At 33.4% G+C, this 26,549-nt stretch overlaps 1 protein-coding gene across 9 annotated transcripts in view; it reads right to left on the bottom strand.

Moving 5' to 3' along the window:
- Nucleotides 1–2,079: 2,079 nt before the first annotated feature.
- Nucleotides 2,080–26,549, bottom strand: part of JAK2 (Janus kinase 2) — a 196,253-nt gene continuing 171,783 nt past the window's right edge. For 7 of the 9 annotated variants that reach the window (XM_037143581.2, XM_037143579.2, XM_037143578.2 and 4 more), the window contains 13 exons: nt 24,194–24,328; nt 23,051–23,138; nt 19,665–19,792; nt 18,724–18,862; nt 15,309–15,460; nt 15,046–15,196; nt 14,167–14,303; nt 11,900–12,089; nt 11,168–11,292; nt 10,827–10,999; nt 4,757–4,874; nt 3,189–3,302; nt 2,080–2,931 (listed from right to left, as the gene is read on the bottom strand). In XM_037143581.2, coding sequence (XP_036999476.2) covers nt 2,824–2,931; nt 3,189–3,302; nt 4,757–4,874; nt 10,827–10,999; nt 11,168–11,292; nt 11,900–12,089; nt 14,167–14,303; nt 15,046–15,196; nt 15,309–15,460; nt 18,724–18,862; nt 19,665–19,792; nt 23,051–23,138; nt 24,194–24,328 — 1,758 coding nt within the window. In that variant the 3' untranslated portion in view covers nt 2,080–2,823. Of the gene's footprint in view, nt 2,932–3,188; nt 3,303–4,756; nt 4,875–10,826; nt 11,000–11,167; nt 11,293–11,899; nt 12,090–14,166; nt 14,304–15,045; nt 15,197–15,308; nt 15,461–18,723; nt 18,863–19,664; nt 19,793–23,050; nt 23,139–24,193; nt 24,329–26,549 lie in introns of those variants that run through there. The other 2 variants (XM_037143583.2, XM_053656163.1) reach the window with 2 other exon arrangements.

Genomic DNA, 26,549 nt, shown 5'->3' with positions numbered 1-26,549 from the left:
GGAGAGCGATAAGGCCGTCTGGGAAAAGCAAACAGCAGGATAGTCACAAGGACTGGGGCCAGCACCCCCGCTGATAGAACTAATTTTCACATTTAGCCTTTGTACTCTGCTTCTGCCCCATAGATAGAACTAATTACCGCATTCGGCTTCTGTATCCCGCTTTGCTACATAGACAGGAAGACCGTAGGCTATATAAACCCCAAGAATCCTTTGTTCGGGGCTCAGAATTTGGAGACTGACTGCTCTGGACCCGTGCATGTTAATAAACCTCGCACTCCAGAATCCCTCGGTGTCTGGTTGCTTCGTTTTCCTATAACAACATGTATTTCAATTTTGTGGGAACATGCTAAAGGCACAATGAAGAAAATAACACAATTTTAATAAACTGACCCCATAATGCCACCCCATGGAGAATGGCTCTGCAGGTATAGAACTGTAGGTAGTTTCTAATTTTTACTCCACAATAAAACTGTTTAAATAAAATAGAAATATCAGAAGTTATAGTTATGATAAAAAATCCATTTGACTTGTAGCAGAAGTCTTGGGTTGTAAAAAAGTAAATCCTCCATAGTGAATTATAGTGCTACTGACAGCACACACACACACACACACACACACACACACATACTTATAAACATAGAAAACTATTTCCCAAATGGATAGCCATGGATATAAGAAATTACTTATAGAAAAACTGTGTAACTTAATACACCAGAATATTTACAGCACTATAGAATTCTAAGTTTTTTAAGAAAATCTTTACCCTCACTTTCAATTTGAGGAAACTTTTGGTACTAATAGGTACAAATAATAACCTGTTTCTTGTGCAAAACCAACTAGACAGCTGCAGGTTTAATTTCTTTTATGTACAGTCAGGATCACAATTTAAAACAGCACTAACCCTTAATGAATAATAATTCTCTTGAAAACTTAGAATCTTACAATAAGGTAGTCACACCACTCTAAATACTTAAAATTGTTAATATAGTATTTTTCCCTGAAACATTAAAAACATTTTTAAAAGAAATCTAGTTAATATTCTTGTTTTTAAGAACAAATGTTTTAGACCTTTAAAATTCTACTCTCAGTACTTACGTTTTAGTACAAAAGTCTGAAACCAAGCACGTCATACGATATGACTTGAAAAGCGGCAAAACAGAAGATCTTTAATTACACTCTATTTATAGATCCTTGCAGCATTTTTACAAGTTAAATAAAAATTATATTCAACTTTCATCAAAATATTTACTAGAAATCTTTTAAAATCTGATATACTATCATTTTAGATGATTTTGGTAGTCGAAAACTAAAAAAATGTGTTAAAGTGTAAAAAGTATTTCTTCTCTTTCCTTCCAGCCAAAAAAATCTCAAACTTTACATGTACAGCATTTTTGCTTATATAATTTGCACTTTAAAGTTAGCTAAAAAAAAGTTAGAAAAATAATCAAAAGTCTTAAATACAAGTTAAACAATAGCATATACAATCAAAACTAGAATAAAAAACTATTTCCTTTTTAACCAAAATACTAAGTATTTTAAACTCTATAAATAACACGACAAACCCACCACAATTTAGGTATGGTGTCTAAAATGGAGTAGCACTAACGCAATGACAAACACAATAAACAACCCTTTATGTTGCACTGAAAATATGTACAGTTTCATTTTTCTTAATGGCATATTATAAATTTTCTACTGGCATTCTTAAATAAAATAACAAGCATACTTTCCCACCAATTTATTCTCATTTCTCCCTTGCATATAAGAATCTCTAACAAAAGAAAATTTCTTCTGTGACTATAATAGAGACTTCTAAAATAGTCTTTAGAAAAAAATTCCTAACCCATACCATGCATCTTAATAGACATATATTTAAAAACAAAGTCTCTTGTGGCTTACACTCAAATTTAATGCATGGCCATGGGTCCCAGGAATTGAAGAATGTTATTGGCAGCCAACAGCTCAAAGGATGATAATATTCCTACACTTGTAACCTCAAAATTTTAAATGAAAACTATTCACCATAGTCTTGGAAGAGCTCAAAGATAGTTCTACTTAAAAAAAAAATACACAAATAGATACAGGGAGACAAATAAGAAAATAGATTGTATTACAGCTTTGTAAACTTGTTTCATTTAAAAATGTATTTTTTAGAGCCAGGGAGATTTCCTATACAAATAAAACTAAACACTTGTTCCCTTTTCTTCAAAAAAGTATTTACAGCACATAGGACTACAAGCAAAAAGTATACAACTGCTTATATTTCTGGCCAGTGATACAGATGAACAGGAACACAAAGGTGCTTATTCAATTATCTGAGCATCTTGATTTGCTTGTAAAGTTATTACTGGTCAACTATGAAAAAATTAGAAAACACGATTAATGAATACCAGTCCTTTTGTAAAACATCACACAAGATGCCAAGGTATTTATACATTCTCTGTGGTAAAAACTGTACATACATATTCTGTGCATCTTTAACATTGCAAAATTTATATTACAACTTTATCATCTCTCAAAATTCTAAGTTAAAAAATGTCTGTTTTATCTTTTGCCAAAAAAGGTGATATTAATTTACTGATTAGGTTCATGAAACTTTTAATAAAATTCTTTGCTAAGGACTTTTCATCAATCTCTTTTACTGGTATCTTCATAAAGAAATATTCACTGAACTTTGAAAGTTTTGAGCAGATATTTCCACATCTTTGTGGCTAGCATCATGATACACATAACAATGACGTATGTAATAATAGTCCACAGCAATGTGAAATACAAAACTTTGTTCCTAACTTTATTTTGGTCTCAGTCTGAAGTTCATTGCTTTCATCCAGCCATATTGTCCCTTATTTGATCAACTCGAAGAGCAAGGTGTCTGAAAGAGGGGCGTTGATTTACATTATTGTTCCAGCATTCTGTCATGATCACATAAATCTGTAGAAGAGAAAATAAACCAAAATTACAATGAGCACAAAGAGCTCCCTTTTAATTGGCAGAAGATATAATTCAGAACTCCTATTTTATTCTCCCATACAGGTGGACTTCATGGCTATGCCTAGATCCACAGTCATGTGATTTATGCTATTTATCCAAGAATCTATCAGTTAAATTTCATAAAGTGACCTGAACTCCTTGTTTTAAAAGGAAAGACAACTGCATGACTCCTATGGATAAAAAAGCTTTTTTGTTACCTCATCCGGGCATCCATCCGGTCTAGGTAATCTTCCATTATTCTTCAAGAGCTCTATCAAATGAAACACAATCATCTGTCCTTGTTTGTCATTGCCAATCATACGCATGAATTCCTGAAACACAAACCCACTTTTTAATGAGATTTTTTGGGTACGCTTAATTTGAAGCAGAATTTTCTCAACTTCTTCCAGTGAACTGGAAAAATTCTGTATATGTATGTTATCTTATACATTTGAAACCTTTTAAAAATAGACAAATTTTAATGATTAAAAACTTCCTTTCAAGTAATAGTTCAGAAAAGACTGTTAAATGTGGAACTTCTATAATGCCATTTCCATAACTGTAATATATTCAACACAAATTCCCTAAGAAGGACCCAAAACAAATGAACTAAAAACATTCACATTTTTTGGTTATATATTGTTTTAACATGTCGCATTACATTTCAGCTAAAATAAAAACTTGAAAGTAAAAGAGGACATAATAAAAAGAAAGTGCAGAATGAATGTTTAAGTTTAAGCATAAATGCATACAAAGAAAAATGTTCATATGCTAAGAATTCATAAAAGTATGAACTGTAAAACTAGAAATATATTCAAAACACATCATTAATTCAAATATAAAGGGCTCTTATAAACTGATAAGAAAAACCACAAATATGAAATTAAAATCAAATAGATGCAACTTCTCTCCTATCAATTTGGCAAAACTGCATAAGAACATAATGGTCAATACTGCCAAATGATGAAATGTATATACCCTGTGCACTGCTATCAAGAGTATAATCTCATACAGCTTTTCCAGAACACATTTGGAAATAATCAAAAACCTTTAAAAGAGTTTATTACCTTTCATCTATCATTACACTTTTATTTTAAGGTGACAATCAGAGACAAATAAATATTTATATATACTTATTCACCATGCTCCTTGAGGTGTTACTTAAAAGACTGAAAAATGGAAAATAATTGTTTAGGTAGTATATCCTTACTATGAAATGCTATCAAGAAGATAGAAACCATATTTGCAGAAAATGTTTATCAACACAGGAAAATATCCATGCTCTAATACTTAATGAAAAGGCAGGATAGCAAGCTGTATAGTGTTATAACCTTTATTTTATAAAAGAAATATTTTAATAAAATTTAACTTTTATATATAAAATTAAAAGAAGCCTGGAAGAAAACATACCACAATATTAAAGTAGTTATCACTGAGTAGTTGAATTAGAGATGATTTTTTCATGCTTTTCTATATTTAAAAAATTCCACAATGATCAGAAAAAAAATTACTGCAAAAAGTTTAACTTTTGCAATCACTCCTATAATGAATGAGTTTATTGAATTCACTAAGGATAATATTGAGAGAATATAGTAGTAGACAGTACTCTACCCGCCCTTTTTAAAAATTCAAGTTTATTTCATAAATAAGTTTGGGGTTGTTTTATTGAATGCTGTCTTACAAGTAAGCAGTAAAAGGCTCTAAAATGTGCCTTAACCTTAATATTATATTTTGGAAAAGGCTTATGTCAAAAAAAAAGGTGAAAGTAAATAAAAAACACACTGACCGCTGGTGGACTTTTACTCTTCTCAATGTATGTGAAAAGTTCATACAGAACCACTCCAAAGCTCCAAACATCTGAGGCCACAGAAAACTTGCTCTCTGTCAGTGATTCTGGAGCATACCTGTGATATATAGGAAAAGCATTTAAAAGATGGTTTCTTGATGTGCCAACTCTTGATTCTACCTGCAAACCACTAGATTAAAGAAAAGCAAGGTGTACAGGAAAAGTGAACACAGCAGGCTTGAGGCTGCCATCCTCAAAAAGTCCTGCTTGCAGTGTTGACACCTGACGTACATGGAGCTTAGATTTCAGGAGGGTTTCCACAATTCTCTAAATGGTAACAGTGGCTTACTGTGTCTAAAATGTTTCTGCAAACAATATGGCTTGTGCTGAATGCCTGCTTTCCTTCTAGGTGTCTGGAATTTTAGTACATACGTGTCCAATCCCAACAAAAGCCTTGGGCACGGCACTGAGTTTCTAATGAGCTTCCTTGGTGGACATTTGATATGTGTTGTTACAATTTACTGCTGGGAAAATGAAGTATGTCCCAGATGACTTTACTGGGAAAGGACCCTTGGAAGATTGTGCTTGGTTTCCTCCAGCTATGCCCCAGACTCCTTTTCCCTTTGCTGATTTTGCTTTGTATCCTTTCCCTGTAAGGAATCATAGCTATGAATATGACTTAATACTGAGTACTCTGAATCCTCCTAGTGAGATTCAAACCTGAGGGTGGCCTTGGGAACCTCCAACACACAAAAATAACTAAAATCCAAAAAAAGTCATTTCTGTCTCTACAGGAAACACCAGAGTTAACTGCCAAGTATGTTCTAAAAACTGAAAAATAATGCCCTGGTTGGTGTGGCTCAATGGATTGTGTGCTGGGCTCCAAACCAAAGGGTCACCGGTTCGATTCCCAGTCAGGGCACACACCAGGGTTGCGGACCACGTCCACAGTAGGGGGTGTGCAAGAGGTTAACATACACTGATGTTTCTCTCCTTCTCTTTGCCCCTCCCTTCCCTTCTCTCTAAAACTAAACAAAATCTTTAAAAACAAAAACCCTGAAAAGTAAGCTGCTCTTTGCAAGTTAAATGAATACAGATAAGTATCCCAGAAGGGAAAGAAATGGCTTCTAAACTGGAGCAAGACTTGAAGCTATTAACATAGAAAAGAAAGAGCCTGTTTATCCCAGGAGAATGATTATGTGAGGGAGTCCAGAAAATACTAGAAATCACAGGGAGGGATGGTGCCACTGACTCCTCAAGTATCAACTCTAACCAAGGGAACATTTGGGGCTAATGGACTGTGAATATCTTGGTTACATTGCTAAGTTTATCCTTATTATGGAAGATGATGACAAGGACCCATTTAAGACTGATAAGATTAAAATATGAATTACAACCTGGAAAAAATGAATTATAAAAATGTAATCTCTTCTTTAAAATTTACTCCCATGAATCCTTCTCTGACTACTCAAGGTCTTAATGATCAAATGCTCCTGAATTTCTGTAATACCTGTAGTCCATACTACACAATTAACCATGTAGTGCTATGTTAATCTTATATTTATTTTTTAAAAGCACTTTGCATATTTAGTTATGATATTTTAAATGAATGCTAGCTTTCTCCCACAAGTGGAACAATCTTCCTGAAGACAATGCTACTCTCCTAACCACTGCAAAATATTCTCATCTTTTGGTTTTCATGAAAGTATTCTGTAGTTTCTCCTGCTCATCTCCAAGGTTGCTTTTCTCTCTCCCATTACTTACATAAATATAAATCAAAAAAGAAAAATATATAATCCTCCCTGTTGAAAATGAGGAAAATGACTCTTCCTCCTCTTTTCTGAAAGCATTTATTTACTTTAAAAAACTTAACCATTGTAAATTGTCTCTTTCATATGTATGTACATTTTTAAAAGCTTTTGCTTAAAAGTCTCTCGCTAGTGTTATATTACCTAAATAAATGTCTTTCTCAAGAACCTGGAAACCATCTCTTTGGAAGGTAATCATCAAGGAAGTTAGCATCCCTATCTCCCAGTTTCTGTGGGAGTGTAGGACCTAACTTCAGCAGATGCCCCTTCCTAGTTAAAAAATTAGCTCTTGTCATAAAGACGTGAGTTTATTTTCCCTTTGGCAAAGCCAATTAGCTAACACAGATGATGACATTAACTACCCAGTGAAGTGAATTTAGGGCAAACTATGTATGACAAATGGTGATGTCAAGTCCTCTTGCTTGAAGACTACTTATTGTTTATCTTGTGAACATGTATGTAATGGGTTGAATCTGCTTGGCCATAAAAAAGAGTAAGCCTTCTTTCTCTCTTTGTGATGTATAAGTAGATTGCTTTTTAATGCACATTAATTTCTGGATTAATGCTGATTCAGTAATAAAACAGTTGTCCTTCCCTTCTATCTTTGTGATGAGGTTATGGGTTGAGAGGAGATTTAGTTGTAAATTACCCTTCCCCAACACTTTCCCTTTTATCCTCCATCCTCTAAACCTAGCTTTCCCCAGCATTGGCAACAGAATCTCTTCCTCTCAGTCAGAATCTTTCGCTTAGGTAGTATCATCCACCTAAACCCTGAAGTCTCCTAAATTTATAACATCTTTGACCTTTCTTTTGTACTTCAGACTTACTGAATATTTACATATTAAAGTTCTATAAGCAAACAGAATTCCATCCCCACCTTTCCAAAACCTACTGACTATTTTACTTTCGTGACACAATGAATTGCATCACAATCTGTGTAACTGCCCCAGCTTGCAATCTTGTGAATTATTTTGACTTGTTTTTCATTCCACAGTCTAATGAGCCACCAAGTCTCTCTAAAGCATGTCTTAGAAATGCTCAAATCAGTCTCCTATGTCAATATCACTGGAAGGATATTAGGTGAGATCCTGTACCCAACTAGTACAGAGGTCTTCAAACCTGATGAAGAGCAACCCCAGGGACAGAGGATTTTCCAAGGGGACCTCGAGGGACCCTATTCTTAAGCAAGAACAGTGTAATAGTCCTTCATGACTACAAAACGCTGCTTCAACAATTTTAAAAAATATTTCAGCAGAAGCATTTTTCCCTCATTTCTTCTTACTACCAACCCCTAGGACATGATGGATCATGCTACTATCTTAAAAACACTTTTGAACAACAAAAGCAATACAGATAGATGACAGGTTCTTTTAAATAAAACTATAATTTTTATAAAGATATGATGCCTAAATCCCATGGATAAAAATTACAACTGATTTCTTTCAGACCAGAGTTAGTGTTCACTATTCAGTAAGTTGGCTAAAACCTATTTTATTAATTCATATTCTGAAATATTTATATAAAATGGAGTGAGCTTCATTATATAAAACACTTAATTTTTTACTTGTTAATATAAAACTGTATGTCAACTGCCAATTTGATTAGTTTTTAGCAGCTTATGGCAGCCATCTTTTTCATAAAACACACAGGAAAATTTGGTCATGAGGAAAATGATGTTATTTATGATTTTTATTCAAGCTTATTTAATGATTCCCCCAAATCAAAAGCAGCATTTGATACATATCTCCCCAATGCATTTACTGAAGGAATATACCTTACTTCATAAATTACAATCTTAACTACATTTTATTCTGTATTATTTATTGTAAATTAAGTAATGAGACATTATGTCTTATTTTTATCACTTGATATTGAACTTAATGATACTAGATATAGTATATCATTTTAAGCTTACCTGACTGCCTTTGTGATTTAGCTTTTCAGCTATGCAAAGAGAAATACAGGACCCAAAGTATACATAATTTGGGTGGTTTTCATTATGACAAAGGATATAAAATTAGATATAGAAGTAAATATTTAATAATAAAAAAGAAGAAATCTTGGAAGGAAGGAAGGAGCTCTGGGAAATATGATTTGTTAGCTTCATTATAAACATATGCCTCTGCATATGTATTCTGTAATTTATTCAGTTTTTTAAAGAAATAATATCTCATAATATTACTATAAAAGCTTAAATTGGAAATTGAAGTCAGGTGTTTCTGTTGGAAGTTAAATGTAATTTGTTTATGAGGTCAGGCATTGCCAAATGGGTAATATAAAAAATATTCTTCATAAACTGACTCAACCTTTAAGGCAGCACAAAGGCTTGCCATATTTAAATAATATATTTAAAACATGATACAAAGTGTTATTAAAAAGCACATTGTCCAGGCTGGTGTAGCTCAGTGGATTGAGTACCGGCCTGCAAACTAAAGGGTCACTGGTTCAATTCCCAGCTGAGGCACATGCCTGGGTTGCGGGCCAGGTCCCCAGTGGTAGCTGCCCAAGAGGCAACCACACATTGACATTTCTCTTCCTCGCTTCCTCCCTCCTCTGTCGAAAAATAAATAAATAAAATCTTTTAAAGGAAAAGAGAAAAAAGAATAATATAAAATTTTTATCAAAAATAAAATGTCTGTTCTTGTACTAAATTTAAGTGGGTGACAATAGGTATCAAATTGCTATATTTAGATTTCATTAGATACAATACTTTAGAAAATATATTATTTACAACTATTTAAATTGATAAAGAAAAACTTCAGCTATCAATTTTTAAATATGTGAGACAAGATACAGTTTTGATAATTTTCAGTGGGTATATATAAAAGGGTTTAAAAACCAATGGCCCACATTCCTGCAAAAGTGGCCTCACTAGCCCCTCACGCTGTTAGCCCCTCCCTAATGAACACCCCTCTGCACCAGTTCTCAAACATTAGTTAAAGGCCCCTAAATGCTCTTAAAAATTACTAAAGTTCCCAAAAAGCTTCTGTTTGTGTGGGCTATTTCTACCAATATTTACCATGTTAGATAGTAAAACTAAGGAAATGTTAAAGTATTTATTAATTCACTGAAAATAACAATAAGCCCAGTACATACTAACAAATAAGTTTTATGAAAAATAACTATTTTGCAAACTAGAATAGTTTTGTGAGAAGAGTAGCACTGTTTTACATTTAATTTTCTTCAATGTTTGGTTTAATAGGAGACCATACAATTATAGCCTATGAAAAATTCCACTATCTACTCATGAAAAAATATAAATGAAAACGGCAAATAACATCTTAGTATTATTATGAAAATAACTTCTGATAACACAGACTCCCTAGAGAGAATATCAGAGGTCCCCACACGTTGAGAACTGCTGTTCTCCACCGAAAGTAGAGGAGGAGAACAAAAAAAAAGAAGTAAATTTATATTCCTAAATTCTGAGTCCCACAACACTATGCTCCTGGAGAAGGCCTCTAATATCTCACTTACACACTTCCTACTAAATAAAGTCTGAACTAATTAACACGATATACGGAGCTCAATACCATTCTAGCCCCAATTACTCCTTGTTTGTTCTGTAATTATGCCCTCACTTGCAAGCCCCTGATCCTCTTGTTCTTGTTGTTCTCCTCATGGAATGCCTTTCCTCTGATCTATCAGTAAAATTTAAAAAAATTAACTACTACTTTATTCCTTTTCTTTTTACTTAAATATAGTTGACATAAAACATGAGTTTCAAGTGTACAACATAGTTATTCAACATTTACATACCTTACGAGGAGATCACTGTGATAAATCTAGTTAACTATCTGTCACTATACAAAGTCACTGTAATACTTCTGACTATATTTCTTATGCTGCACATTACATCCCTGTGACTGACTGATTTATAACTGGAAGTTTGTACGGCTTATTCTCTTCCACCTTTTTCACCCATCTTCCTAGAGATGCCCAACACTTCTAGGGTATCATGCTAAGTGAAGTAAATCAGACAGAGAAGGACCCTATAATTTCACTTGGTATATGTAATGTAAAAAACCTTGACCTTGATAAAGCTATTTACCCTGTCTACAATTCAGGTCCCTTATGGTTAAAATGAGATAATAATACATATTCTCCAAAGGTGGTTGTAAGGACTAAGTAAGATAAACCATTAAATGCATTTAAGCCTAATGTAAGCATATGATAAATTTTTGCTATTACTGATAGACTATTAATAATAGTAAAAATAAAGTGCTCTAAAATTTCATTTTATTGTACTAAAATATACTCACCAGAATATGGGACTTTCACCAGGTTCTTTCACTTTGTAGTATTCTTTGTCTTGTGGTAAGACTTTGGTTAATCCAAAGTCTCCAATTTTAACTCTGTTTTCATTCTCCACCAATATATTCCTTGTTGCCAGATCCCTGTGGATATACCTTTTTGTACCAAGATACTCCATACCCTGTGGATAAAATATCATTCTTCTTTAGCTGGTTTTGTAAACATAAATAATTTAAACAATCTTGCCTATATACATACCCTTAATTATCTAAGAAAAACTGGAGAATTTCTTAATGATTACTTCAACATGCTCTTCTCATCCACAACAAATAGCCAGAATATTAGGTACCTTGCATATTTGAAATGTATACTGCAGAAGTTTTTTATGATCTATCCGTTCTTTATGCTTTTGGAGATAGTCACGTAAACTTCCATATGGTAAATATTCCATAATTAATCTTAGATTACGCCGGCCTTTTAAAATACAAATGGGAACATAATTTAACTTTGTCACATTTTACTGATAGAATATTTAAAAACAGCCATACATAAATGACTTAAACATATATATAAAACCTGAGTCTAAGATAACAAAATTTTATTACAAATTAAAGGTTATCTAATAAAGAACACAAGCTTTTGAATCAAAAAGTTTTAAAAAGCTTCAAAAATATTATATTTTAATCTTTGGTAACCCTTCATGCAAACCAAAATAAGCTGATGAGAAAACTCTTCTCCTCATCTTGTAGTAAACAAAAAGCATCTAATTTTAAAAATATTTTTAAAGAAAATGTGAGCGAAGGCAATTTCTTTCTTTAAAAATGATATTCTTTAAAAATGATATTCACTTGATAAGCTTAAGAAAAAGTGATAACCACTACCCTCAGTGAAGAGGATGATTAACCAACTAGTCAAAGACCTCCTGTAGTTACAATGCACCATCTCCAAGCAGCATCTCCAGTCTTCTCTCTCTGGTCACTGGTATATTAAAAGACCAGATCTTAAGACAGTATATGTTTCAATTACTCAGGATGCCAACGTCACACCTGGAGTTCAAAATAGGTTTCAATGGGCAACATACCAGCGCTGTAGCACACTCCCTTGTACTTTACAATGTTGTCATGTTGCAGGGATTTAAGGATTTCGATCTCCCTTTCAAAGTCCCTGAGGTGCTCTTCAGTGCTGTGCTGAAGCTTCTTCACAGCCACCACCTCCCCAGTGTTGTCCTGTAGAGGGTCATACCGGCACATCTCCACACTCCCAAAATTACCCTAAACAACACAGCACGTAAAGATAGAAATCTCAAGTTTTTTACACATATACTAACAAATTCTATGATAACTACATAAGCAATTCCAACAGCTAGGATTAACAGGCATCTCTAAGCTTACACCAGGCAAGGTTCGGAATAAAAAAAGGAAATAGTATTTCAACAGGTGGGTAATAAACCTACATATTAAATTTCTTAAAAAAGAATTATAAACAACTTCAAGAAAGCATTTAGACATAAATTATGAATATTAGTTATTAAGACAACCCAAGGGACACGCCAGGGAATTCCTAAATTTCTATTACTAACTTCCAGAAAGAACTTTGCTCCTTCCCAATATATCCTTTGATATTTGCTGCAATGAGCTGGATGGAGTGTCTATCATGACTGAATCTGTATGTCCCCCCAAAAGTTCTTCATAAAGCTTTAACCCCCAATATGAGTGCATGGCCGGTGAAGAAATGACCGCAGGTGAATGAGGTCATAAGGGAGAGAACTTAATCTCACCGGGCTGGTGCCTTCATAAGAGGAGGAAGAGACACCAGAGCTCTGTGTCATATGAGGGCACAAGAAGAGAGATATTACCAACAACCAAATCCTGCCAGAACCTTGATGCTGGACTTTCTAGCGTCCAGAACTATCAGAAATACATATCTGATACTTAAGCCACCAAAGCTATGGCATTTTGCTATGGCAGCCTGAGCAGACTAATACACCATCTCTGATTTATTTGCTCAAGAAAGTAAATTTTTAGCCTATGGGGATTTTTTTTAGGCAAGTTGTTAAAGATAAGTTGATATATAACATTAAAAACTAACTTTTGGGCATTAATCAAATTAGTATATTTTGGATACTATTGCATTCCTAAAGAGTAAAACAACACAGTCCTTGCACTATAAGATTTTAAGTGACTATATTTTCAGTTATATATTTGAAGTTAATTAAAAAAACTTAGACCATATATAACCTCAAAGTTAAATTTCTAATTACAGAGGCCACATAGCAAGAGACAAGACATCCCTTCTGAGATTAGGTTCTAAATCGGCCATGGCTTCCACTACAGGTGTTTGTTCTCAGCTGCCATGCTGTGAGGCAGTCCTACGGTGAGGCCCGTGTACTGAGCTTAAAGCAGGTATTTTGAAGCCTCGCAAAAGCCACATGAGTGAGCTTAACAGTGGATCTTCCCCTTGTCAAGCCTTCAGATGAGATTGCCAGGTGTGGCTGACACCCACTAAGTTGCCACCAGAATCGTGACTCACCTAAACTAGGTGATAATAAAAGCTGTTTTCAGCTGTTAAGTTTTAGGGTAACTTGTTACACAATAATAGACTTCTTCTTCTTTTTGCCATTGCTACATCACTTGAAACATTCTTGAGAATATTTACAAACACAGAACAGTAGCAAAGTATTAAATAGCTAAGTCAACACCCAATGTAATTCCCAGTGTTTAACTCTGGTAAAGAGGGATCAGAACATTTAGCTTAGAAACAAGACCTAAGAGAGGCCTTCATAATAGGTTTGTACCAAAATGCAGTTCATAAGGTCACATGGTACAGAATCCTATACTAGCAAACTTAGGGGAAGAAAGAGAGCTTACCACTATGACAGAACCTGCTAAAAATTGAGCTTTTTCTTGTCTTATAAGATGTAGACTAAGAATGACTATGTCACCTTTTAGCAGAAAGAAACTGTCTGCTAGTGAACACAGTCCAGTCAACAAGTAAACTGATGGCATTCCTTTCCCCTGAGATGACTACAAAAGAAGGTGAGTAGAAAGGCTTAATTCAATTATTTCTTTCATTATTTTGTAAATAAAGTACCCTCTACTGAGAAAGAGTCCCATGGTCAAATCAACCAGGGAAATACTGCCTAATTTATCAACCTCTTGAAGATATTGAATGCACTTTACACATTAAAGGTTCTGAGGAGTCCTCAGAACTCCTGACAACTAAATCTTTTTTCTACAAACACTCCTTAAAAATTTGTGAAATACAAACTTCAGAGAATCTCTGAAGAAGATTTTTTCTAAATAAAATGTTCTATGATTATACTTTATTTTAAAACTTCTGTCACCTTACCTTGCCAAGTTGCTGCAGAAATTTCAAGTGTCTCTCTTCAAACTGAGTAGGGTCTCGGTCTTCAAAAGCACCAGAAAACCCTAGGGCACCAATCCTCATATTTGGTAACATGTCATTCTCTGTTAACAGTTCATAATCTGTAGAAATAAAGTATATTAGCACTATAAGCTGGAAAATACATTCTCTGGGTTGAAATGATGTGCATTCAGGCTGACCAAAATAATTAGAATGAGTTAGAAATACTAAACACAAACTAATACAGGGTAACTCTAATAGTTTAGATTATATATTAAGGGGAGCCTTTAATTATTATCTATAATCTGATAGGCTTTCAAGAAAGATTTTTACAAAGGATAAATGATTACAAGACAGGTAGTTTTAATATTTATAAAGTAAGAATACATTCTGACATTTCCTGTGAAAATGGTGACTGGTAATGAACCAGGAAAAGCTGTGGGTCAGACATATGCATATTTAGCTACATATTTTAAAGGAGAAGGCAAACAAAAACAAATCTATTTCATGTTTAGAAAATATATTGTAAAACATATAAGTACTGGTTTTAAAAAAAGGAATTGTTTTTAAAACCTCAAATAAGACAAAACTCAAATAAGACTTCTCTAGTACACTACTCATCAAGTGGAAGACTAAAACTGGGTAATTAAAGAAGAAAAAGCTTTTAAAAATGGAAAAACTGATCAATCACAGAGACTAAAAAATGTGTAAAGTAGGAAAAGTCATACAACCATAGAAGTTAACAAGTGGTAAAGACATTAAGAACTTACTGGAAGGGATTATAAAATTACTAAAGACCTGTTAAATACAACAAAAATAGAAAGATACCTGGAGAATCAGCAGTATTGCTCCATCAATACATACCAGGAGTAAACAAACTGTTTAGATCTCGTATGATGGCTCTGAAAGAAGGTCTAAAATCTGGTTCATAATCCATACAATTATTAATAAGATTTGCTAACTCTGTCCACTTTGGTGCAGGAAGCTGGTGTCTATCTTCATAAAACTGTAGCTTCTAAAATTAAAGAACCACACATTGAGAATAAATTGCATAATGCCTTATCAACTTTCTTTTTAACATCAAGGATCACAGAATTAATCCAATTTCACAGTCTATAAAAACTTACTCTCTGAGAATCCAAAGCATTCAGAGGCTTATCTCCTCCACTGCAGATTTCCCACAAAGTAGTACCAAAACTCCACTTGTCTGTTGCCAAGTTTAAATTTTTGGGATTTTCAATGCATTCAGGTGGTACCCATGGTATTCTCTCCTGAAGAACTTTTAAATGATCAGAACATTGTATGGTTAAGTAGAGCTCACAGGTAATTCTTTAATATGCAAATACTTTTAAAAGGGATTTGAATAATTTTCTTTCAATATCTGCTTTAACAATGACAAAAATGAAATTCATAAAGATGGTAATTTGCCCAAAGTCACACAATTTGTTAATAGCACTAAAAGAATTAGAATCCTGTACAGTAAATCCTGGATCAACTACGCTCTTTCCATTAAATCATAGTGCCTCTTTATCCCTTCCTATTAATACTGCACTCAAAAATATTGTTTTTCACCCTGGCTAGTGTGGCTCAGTGGATTGAGTGTCAGCCTCTGAACCAAAGGGTCACTGGTTCGATTCCCAGTCAGGGCACATCCCTGGGTTGCAGGCCAGGTCCCCAGTAGGGGGTGTGTGAAAGGCAAGTACACATTGATGTTTCTCTCCCTCCCTTCCCTTCTCTAAAAATAAATAAATAAAACTTTAAAAAGATTTTCCCCATAAAATTTGTCCTAAAGTTGTCTCTTGATTTTTTTTGTATTTCTTTGTAATGTGTAAGCAGCAAAGGTACATTCTAATATATTTTTATGATTCGATAGCAGTGGTAGTTCTAATCTATGGATGAAAAAGTAAGAACCAACAGGCAGATGGGTGAGTAAATTATACCAAGATATTCTGGGTACAGAATCAATACATGTAGGTTCTGCTCAAATCACTGAATTTCTCTAGTAAAGTTTCTGTGGTCTTTGACCTCATCGAAAAATAGTATTCAAGAAAAGAGAGAGCACTTTAATTCCACCTTCTTGCATTCAGGCATAGATAGATATGTTTTTCTCTTTCTTTATCTCTCATTCCAACAGGTAAAATTTCATTGAGAACCAGATCTAAGATTCTGTAACATTTTCTGCCTTATAATCTGTCTTCACTGTCAGATAAACCATCAAGTTTAAGTACATAAATCAAACATGCTTAAATATGCTGCATGCTCAAATATGCATCAATGCACAAAAATTGGTCAATTTCTAAAGTAGAATATTCAATTAGAGAAATTAGCTAAGATAATGAAATATAATTACATTATTTGGACCAAAATAACCCTTCTCAACTATTTGACTGAAATTCTTCATTTTAACTAAATGTGTTAAACAGAAGGGTTAAGAAACACAAAAGAAAGGTTTGCTTGTTTTTTCTCTTAAAAAGCTTTGAAAAGTCAGAATTAGCTGAGTAATTAAACTGAAGTCTCACACTAGGTAAACACATCTCCTCAAATTTTTATGTAGTGACTAAGGAAAGAAAAATTTAGCAAGTTTCCTTGTGGCTCAAAGAATATTAGAAAATTTCACTTTAAAAATGGATAGTCTGACCCTCCATATACAATCAGGAATCAAAACTATTCTTAAAAAGTATAGATGAAATGATAAATAAAATAAGTCATTTGACAAATGTATGAGAACATATCCAAAGCAAGTCCCAGTATTTGGAAGAATGCAGTAGATGACAAAGAAAGGACCCATGAAAATATTACAGAGACAGAGGGTAAAACTGGCTAACTCCTCACAAAAAAGTCAGTTAAGCTACAATGTACAGACATCAAAACAAACTCCAGTTCAATAAGCATAACAAGTAAACAAAGAACATCAAATAAACAGAAAAACATTTAGTTGAACATTCTGTCTGTGGGTAGGAAAGATCAAAGCATAAAAGCAATGAAAGAAATTATAAAGAAAATTATAAACAAATTTTCATATTTAAACAATCTCAATGTTAAAATTTTTTTTAAGTAAATGAGAATTGTAAAGAATTTGACAAAAAATGAGAAAGGTTAATATTATTTCATGAAGAATATAGGAGGATGAATAAAAAGTTCACTAAGATCAGCAGAGAAAACTAGACCAAAGATGTGAAGAGACAGTGAAGGGGAAATACAAATATACAATAAGTTTATGAAAAGCTCTTTAGTGTCATGAATAATCACAGAATAGGAGAGCAAACCAATGAGATGTCATTTCCATCTACTGAATGAGGAGGTCTCCACAATGCTAGAAAGCCTTCTGAGGACAGCTGAATATCCCTTTTCCAGAGAGCTCCCTGATGACTCATATCAAGAGCCTTAAAAATGTTCCCATCCCTTGACCCAGTAACAGTACTATAGGTATCTAAGGAAATATTCAGTAGCCAAGATTTTTGCATATTATCATAGTCTCAAAAAAATAAGTAAAATAGGAAATAAAAATAAAGATTAAATCTGCCCTTCTATACAGAATTGGGGATTAAAACTGTTTTAAAAATTATCTTATAGTCCTGTGGACCCTGAGAAAGAAGATGCCTACCAAGAAGGGCTCCTGGTGGCTAACTGGGCTTGAATTTGAAAAACAAACAAAAAAACCCACCAACAAAACACAGAGACTAGCAGACATTTCTACACTGGGATAGCCTCTTATACAAACTGTACTTTAAGGAGTAGCCTGCACTGAACTACTTGCCTCTGCACTGAACTGCCTGCCTGCACTGTGTTTCTACCATCTGAGCCAGCCCTTATAAAGGAGCTCTGAAATCCTACTTCAATCAAGGCTTTTCCCACCCAACTGGAGTAGCATAACTCCAACCAACCAGATTGGGTCTGTTCTGATCAATGGAGACAGTGACTTTTGGACCAATCAAACTGTAAGAATTTGGAGACCTCATTTGCATAAAGATAGACCAATTAGGGACCAGAGAGTGGAGATTTCTGCCTATATAAGCCAGCTGGCCTCTTGCTCTGAAAGTGTACTTTACTTTCCAGCAAAGACTGAAAACAGTGTTTCCTTGGCTTCTCACCAAAGCAGATGAGCATAGAACAGAGCAGACCAGCACAGTGCAGAGCAGACTGGCATGAAGCAGAGCAAACCAGCAAGGAGCAGAGCAAAGCAGAGGTGTCTAGCCAGAAAGGGGTCTGACCCCAGGGCCACCTGTTCTCACAGTCATGCTGTATCACAATTGCCCTGTTATACACTGAACAAAGTTTCCCTTTCTACCACACCCCAAATTTGGGGATTCCTGTTGGCACTGAATTAGCACCAATGACTATCAGTTGACAGTCCATAGTAACAAGCTTATAAGGACAAATGGACAGAGACTTGAATGTAATTATTATTTAATTTAGATTGCCAAAAATGGTAGATAAATTAGTCAAGAACATGTCAAAATGGTTAAAGGAAAATTAACATTTTTTTATTCAACCCTCCAAGTAAAACTTAATGAAGTTAAATACAATCCTTGTAGAACTTACTGTCCTTTGGCAAAACTGTAATACTAATGCCAGGATCACTAAGTTTAATGAAAGGAGGATTTCCTGTCTTCCTGTCTTCTTCTCTGATAAGTAGAATATTTTTGGCACACACATTCCCATGAATAAGGGTTTTTTCTTCCTATTAAAGTAAAATGTACACACGTTCAAATATCAATCCATAAATATACAAGCACTCAATATAACTTAGACCCCAAAATGGATTTAAAGAGGAAAACTAAGATAGTCTTAATTAATAAATATTAATTTGAAGGTATGCTTTGAGATGACAAAAAAATTTTATGGCTAACTGTGCTTCCTGTTTTACATCTTAAATGATAAAATAACCCATACCCATAATAAGACAAATACATTAACACTACTCAATGCCACTTTAGTTTCTAATCTCTAGTTAAAATTAGACTTTAGTTAAAATCTCTAAAGCTGAGATTTTAAGTAGCATTTTTTTTCTAGGTGATACCTGACAGAAATACTATTTTGTTCAGCAGCACAATATAGGTGCACTCCGAGGGGTCTGATCACTGGCTGAACCTCTGGTAATCTCCTTCTTTAGCAATATTGCTTTCTTATTGGGCATAATTTCTAATTGCCCACAAACACCACAACAAGTTATATTCTAAGGTGTTTTCTACCATCCATAGTAAGCACAAGTTCTGCATAATTTTTGGTTAAATTCTCTCAACCTAACTGACACAAACTACAGACCGTTTGTTCTTCAGTTCTCTGAGATTGGTGGGATGACAAAACTATTTCTAAACAATTTAAAACTATGTGCCTAAATTAATACCTTTCGTAAATGAACACAGATTAAATTATTCAGCATCCATTTATAAATTTATTTCTTGCTCCCAGGTCAAGACCCTTTTTACACTGCTTCATAAGATGAAACAAATTTTTGATAGAAGAATATACTAATTACTTACTAGAAAATGCATGGCCCATGCCAGCTGTTTAGCCACTTCAAGTTTCCATAATATATTTATAGAAGTTTTATTCTTTTTCAAATATGTATCTAGTGATCCAAATTTCACAAACTCCTGAACCAGAATATCTGCATAAAAATATATGATAATAAGGCTCAATTAAATTACATACACAATACAAATATGTAATTTTAAACTTTTATAAATATATTTATAGTTATATGTGGGTATTATAAAAAGAGATTTAACTATATAAAATTCACTAATTTTTAAAAAGATTTCATTTATTTGTGTATTTTGAGAGATGGGAAAAAAGGGAGAAAGAGAGGGAGAAAAACATCAGTGTGTAAGAGAAGCATCAATTGGTTGCCTCTTGCATGCCCCCAGCTGGGGACTTGGCCCACAACCAAGGCATGTTCCCTGACCAGGAATCAAACCAGTGACCTTTCAGGTTGCAGGGCAATGTCCAACTCACTAAGCCACACAAGTCAGGGCAAAATTCACTAATTCAGAGAAAGCTTAACGGCTATATACCATTTGAGAGGAGTTTAGTTTATTCACAAATGTAAAAGGTAGAAACCTAAACCACTGTATCTACAATATTATACATAATTATATATTACATATAGTAACACAATACATATTATATCATATAAGATTGTATATTATTATGCACATAAATATTATATGATGTATATATAACACTATTATATACATTTTATACACACACACAAAATATTATTTCAGTACACCTCTATGTGTTAGTACTTATAGCTGCTTTTTCAAAACAAATAAAAATTTCTCACATAGTTAATTTTTTCTTCCATGAAACTACTTAGACATTCACAACTTCCTGAAATTCTTCTTCCACACACAAAAATAGCAATATCTATTCTATGAGACATAAAGCATAATATGAGTTCAAATTGCATCCATTCCTTTATTTTATGCTTGTAAAAAATTAGTTTTGCATTGCTTTATATTTAAAATTTAAAAAAATATTATTAAGACATAGGGTCTGGCAAAAGTAATGCCTGCTTGAGTGTGGGTGGTAGGGTTGTAATATGGGTGTAATTTATAGTTTAAATTGGAACATTTCATCTTAAATGTCATATGGTGTGTTTGAGTGTGCTACTGTTATGTTATAGAATTACATGTTTATGATTTTTTAGTAAAAGATTTTGTAATCAAACGGGGCATTATTTGTGCCAGACCATGTATTTTGCCAGAAAAAAAAATATTAGCTCTTAGAAACAGTACTGACTGCCTTTAAGGCACAATAAAAATTCTCAACCCTGTTAGTATTGAACAAGTTCCTGAAAGCCAAGACTTTCCTACCAAAAGCAGGTTATTTAATAAAATAATCAACTGGGTTTAGGGTTTACTGATATTCATCTAGTAATAATTTGTAATAGAGTAATAAGCTCGAGTTCTCAATTTCAAATTTGAGTTTTTGAGGTCATTTTGTTTCTAAACCATAGTGTTGTTTTCAAAATTAAAAAATAGGAAATTAAGATACAAAATAAAAACCACAAAAATTGAAGTTAATATTGTAAATATGGTATCATGATATATATTTTTAAAGAAATTCTGACATCCCTGGCTGGTGTGGCTCAGGGATAAAAGTGCCAGCCTGCAGGTCACTGGTTTGATTCCCAGTTAGGGCACATGTCTGGGTTGCGGGCCAGGTCCCCAGTCAAGGGCATGCAAGAAGCAACCACAGATTGATGTTTCTCTCCCTCTCTTTCTCCCTCCCTTCCCCTCTCTCTAAAAATAAATAAGTAAAATCTTAAAAAAAAAGTTCTGACAGACTTCACACTGTAATCCATGTTTGTTCTTGGTGCAGTAACTTTTTAAGTGCCTATATTTCATATATGCCTATATTTTTATATATTTGCTTTAAAATGTGTACTATAGAACTAATCTTGAATTGTGATTCTGCTTGATTTAATATTAAAATTACTTGCTTTTAATTTCATTTAAACAAATGTTAGTAACACAAGTTGCCTTGGACCTTGCTGGGCAACAAAAACAAATTAAAGTTTTGCTGTCCATAGTTAATTTGGAGAACAATTCGCATGCTAATAATTAAGTATTGACCAATGTTAGCCCAATACATTTTAATTTGAAAAAAGATAGCCTGCAGATAAATTTGTCAGGAAAAGTTTCAAAACAAAAAAACAAATAGTGTAGGAGTTACAATGAACAGGCACTTCATCAAACCTCTTTATTTGGCATTTAAGACCTACTATGTTTCATAGATACTACAGATTGTCACATGTCCCCTTATTTTATGTCATAAAAGAAAAAAATTACCAATTAAACTGACATGCCATCAATTATATCATAACTCAATTTCAGATATTCTTAAATGTGAAAAAAGTGCACCACAAAATCAATGAAATAAATATAAAAGCAACTGTAAGGATTGGAATTATATGCTCTGAGTGTATTCTTCTTTTTCCCCAAAACAAAAAATTACAAGAATAAATAAATAACAGATAAATACAAAACCACTCTAGTGGGTGATTAGTGGGTAGAACTCCCCACTACTGCATTTAGATTTACTCTTCTTTTATTTAGGGGTTACTAAACCCCCAAAATACCTGAGGAACTTCCAGAAAACAGACTTGAAAATCATCTGCCTTTGAAAAGACCATCCATTTTCAAATATATGAGGCAATGTTATATAAGTATGGATGCATATCTAATCTACATTAATAATGGAAAATGGGGAATTACACAGAAATTTTCTGAATGTAAACTTCACTATTTTTATAAACAGTCTAAATTTAGACATAGAATATATCAAGTATCAACATCCAACCATTTTGGTTGGCTTCATTAAGAATCATTCCACAATTTATATATTTTGTTTTTATAAATCCAAATAAACTGGTATTATACTGGAACAGTCAGTTATTCCAATGTTAAGTTAAACAAGCTATAATCTACAGGGTTGGGCAAAAGTAGGTTTGCAGTTGTTCATATAGAAAATAATACAATAACTAATAAACAATAATACAGAAATAAACTATGTTTTGCATACTCACAAATGCAAACCTACTTTTTCCCCACCCTGTATATTGTTATGGTAAAAGATTAGTAAACATTGTTTACTATAATGCTGTACTGTTTTAGCATTTCAACACGAGCCATGCTACCTATTATATGCATTTTAATTTCATTCATTGGTTTTCTTTTTTAGAAGACCTTACTGAACAGTTCTACAATGTTTTGGGTTTCAGTAATATTTAGTTCCTGCTAAATTATGGTTTATACTGATACCTAACTATAATCCTGAAATTGAATTTTCAATATAAACAGAAATAGACATACTGAGAAAAGTCATAATATTAACATAAGAAAGCCAGAGATTTACTTACTCTCCTCTCCACAGACACATACTCCATAATTTAAAACCAGATGCTTGTGAGAAAGCTGGCTCATCATGCTTGCTGCTTCAAAGAAAGACTTAGGAAAAGAAAACCATGCAAAAGAATTATTGTTTGAGCCTATGTTGACAGTTCACAAAGATAAGAGAAATGCACCTTCCTATTCTCAGAACTATATAAATAAAGCTACAATGTACTTTGTTCCCCTTATATTGTCTTGCAATGGCCATCACCTTTAATGCTCAAGTTCTTTCTGAGGAAACCCCTAAATAAGGCTGGAATAAGCAGACAGCAATGACAGAGAGGGAACAATAGTGGTACAGGGCAGCATGAATAATGGCAGATTAAAGAGTTTAAACCCATGGTACCCACAGTAGAAGACAGGAACAGAAGGAGACAACAGAGACTTCTGTTGGGACTGAAATAAATGGATGGGAGCTTCAAATTATACTTCCTGAGAAATTAAAAATGATCTCTATGCAGATAAAATATCATGACAACTATGCTGGGAGATTTGCACAAGTATTTACATCACTCTAACTCAACTAAACTTTGACTAGAACTTCTGGCTATGGCTGTTAAGGATCATATTCACCAAAACTTTGGTGTTCTGGATTAGAGCAACTCTTTGACTTAGAAGTTTCATATCATCTTCCACTAATATCCTTTAAGACAATTTAAGTATCACAACTCTTTGGTGATGCCTTGCTATGCTAAGGACTCTAGCAAATGGCGGCTGGGTTTCTGTGGGCTAATATCTCTGGAATCCATATTTCGCCCAGAATGTTCCTTAGTACAAACTCTTTTCTAAAAAAAGTAGATAAAATTCTAGAGGAAATCTGTGAAACTCATAAAGCTCTGACAACCAAGTTTGAAAACCACTGCCTTAGTATATGAAAGATGTAATAATATCCATAACACAATGTGAAATGTAATTAGTTTGGAAATGTTATTTAAAAAAAGATTCTGTAATTTTCAATAGCCACACCAGAAGGCATCCTCTGAAAGTCCATGATATACATACTTTTTAAAGTTGCAATTTTGAAAAACTACAAGCATGAATATGTTATGTACATATGAGACCACATCTTTAAAAATCATAAGCTACATGAACAAGACAGAAAACATACACACCTCTGAATAGTTCCGATGTGCTTTATCCAAAACTTTTAAAAGAACTTCTGTTTCATGCAGTTGACCGTAGTCTCCTATTTCTCTTCTTATACCTTTAAAAATTTTTGTAAAAGTGCCTTGTCCAAGGCTTTCATTCTTTAAAATAAAGGAAGGAAAAGAATGAGTAAACATAGATAAAGATGTGAGAATTAGGAAGTATGTTCAATGACAAAGAGTTAAAAAATCCATTAGCAAATATTTATCTAACAAACTAAACCTAGATTTAAGACTCCAAATTAAGTATATTTTGCTTCCTTACACTCTAATAGAAGACAAGAAAATAAGGATTAATGAATAAAGTATATTTTGGTTTCACCTGGTTCTTAATTCCCTGAACTAGCTGTAATTATCGCTTATTTATAGCATCAATGTTTAGCCACATTTATTTAGAGGTGAATATTTTTTGTACTTCCTTTCCTAATAGTGCAGTAGAAAGGCAGTGCAGTGTGGTCTGTGGAGGCAGAATATCTAACTTAGTCCTTATTACCCACTACCTTCTAGTTGTGTGACCTTGTACAGGCAATGTAATCTCTGCGCTGCAGTTGTCTTGGTTTCCTTGTTATAGGAATGAGAAAAATAACTATTTTTCCACAGACTTTTATGAACGATAAATGAATAAATACATGAAAGCACTTAGTCTAGTCCATAACACATAGTAAATGCTATTACTACTATTACTTAGTATTTCCTACATATCCTTAACAGAGTAACTGACACCCTTAACTCTAAAACAGGGCTGCCTATGTTCAAATTGAAACTGTTCTACTGTTAGTTTTGTAATATTAGGCTACCCATTATTTACATGAGAATTTATGTCTTTACAAATCTTGTTAATTCTGTCTCTTTATGGAATTCAGACATCAGTCAATCTTTCTCATTCTGCTCTCCATGTTCCTAATTTCTCTTTGTAATTTCCATTTCTTTCTCCCTATCTGCTATATCTGAATAACTTCCAGATCTATCTTCCAATTTATTAACTCTCTCTTCAACTATAAATAATCTGTCTTTTAACCTGTCCATTTTGTTTTAAGGTCAATGAGTATATTTTTTCTGTTTTTGAAAAGATTTTATTTATTCTTAGAGGGGAAGGGAGGAAGGAAGAGAGGGAAAGAAACATCAATGTGTGGTTGCCCCTCATGCACTACCCACTGGGGACCTGGCCTGCAACCCAAGCATGTGTGCTGACTGGGAATCAAACTGGAGACCCTTTGGTTTGTGGGCCAGCATTCAATTTACTGAGTCATACCAGCCAGGGCTAGTATATTTTTCATTTCTATATCTTTCTCCTCTAAATCTTTTTGGTCTTTTTAAATTTAAATAATGTCTGGTTCCACCAACTCCCACCATGTTTTCAACTCCTGTTATATCTTTAACATATTTATGTATTTTATAATCTCTTTCTAAAAACTATGTTATATGAAGTACTTTTGCTGTTTGTTGGTCTGTTGACTCCTTTACTCTTGGATTATTTACCTGTATGTTTTAATTTTTTCAATTATTTGGATTCGTTTTGTCTGAGGACTCCTGAGTGACCTAGGTGAAGAGTATGTTCTTTCAAAAAGATTTTGTTTCTGCTTCTGCCACTCACCACAAGGCATTACTAGGGGAGTATCACTTCTTATTTTATTTATTAGCTTAGAGTTTCTCAGGTCATTCAAGATGAATAAAGAAGCCCAAACTCAAAAGCTTATGATTACAAATTCTCAGGAGAGATTTTTTTCCTAAGAGCCCAATTAAAATAGAAAATATTCCTCTTGTTGCTAGTGGGTGAATTTTTCACACTCCACATACTGTTTTACTGAGAATATATTACCTGAAGGTCTTGGCTTTCAGAGACAGCTTCACTCTTAACTCCTGGTCTTGTGTGTACCCTACGACTTGGCCCTACTTTTAGATCTTAATCCCAAACCCCATCATTCTATATCCAAAACATTGGCTCTTATATACTGCTGTTTTCAGTTTCTTCTTTATTTTTGGCTCCTTCAATTTCCCTTATTTTCTCTACAACGTAATCATATCTATAACTTAAGATACAGGTCTTTTGTTTGAGACCATTTAAAATTTTTCATTTAAGATTTAAAAAGAAATTTCTAAAATCCTGAAAAGGGAATACAATTCCCTTCTGAAAATAATTAATTTTACTAATTTCTAATTCAAGTTTGGTATCATATTTTCACAAGAAATAAAAATATTAATTGGCAATACATTTTAACAATATAGACTATAATAAAATAGTTCCAAATGTCACATGAATATTGGGAAAGTTTTTTATTTTAAAAGGAAAAAAAAAGATAATAATCAGCATCTAAAAACTTAC

The sequence above is a fragment of the Artibeus jamaicensis genome, unplaced genomic scaffold (genome assembly GCF_021234435.1).
Source record: "Artibeus jamaicensis isolate MK-2021 breed Jamaican fruit bat unplaced genomic scaffold, CSHL_Jam_final scaffold_1964, whole genome shotgun sequence".
In the NCBI taxonomy this organism is placed as follows: Eukaryota; Metazoa; Chordata; class Mammalia; order Chiroptera; family Phyllostomidae; genus Artibeus; species Artibeus jamaicensis.
Note: the sequence above shows the minus strand (reverse complement) of the source record. Positions and strands in the feature narration are given on the sequence as shown.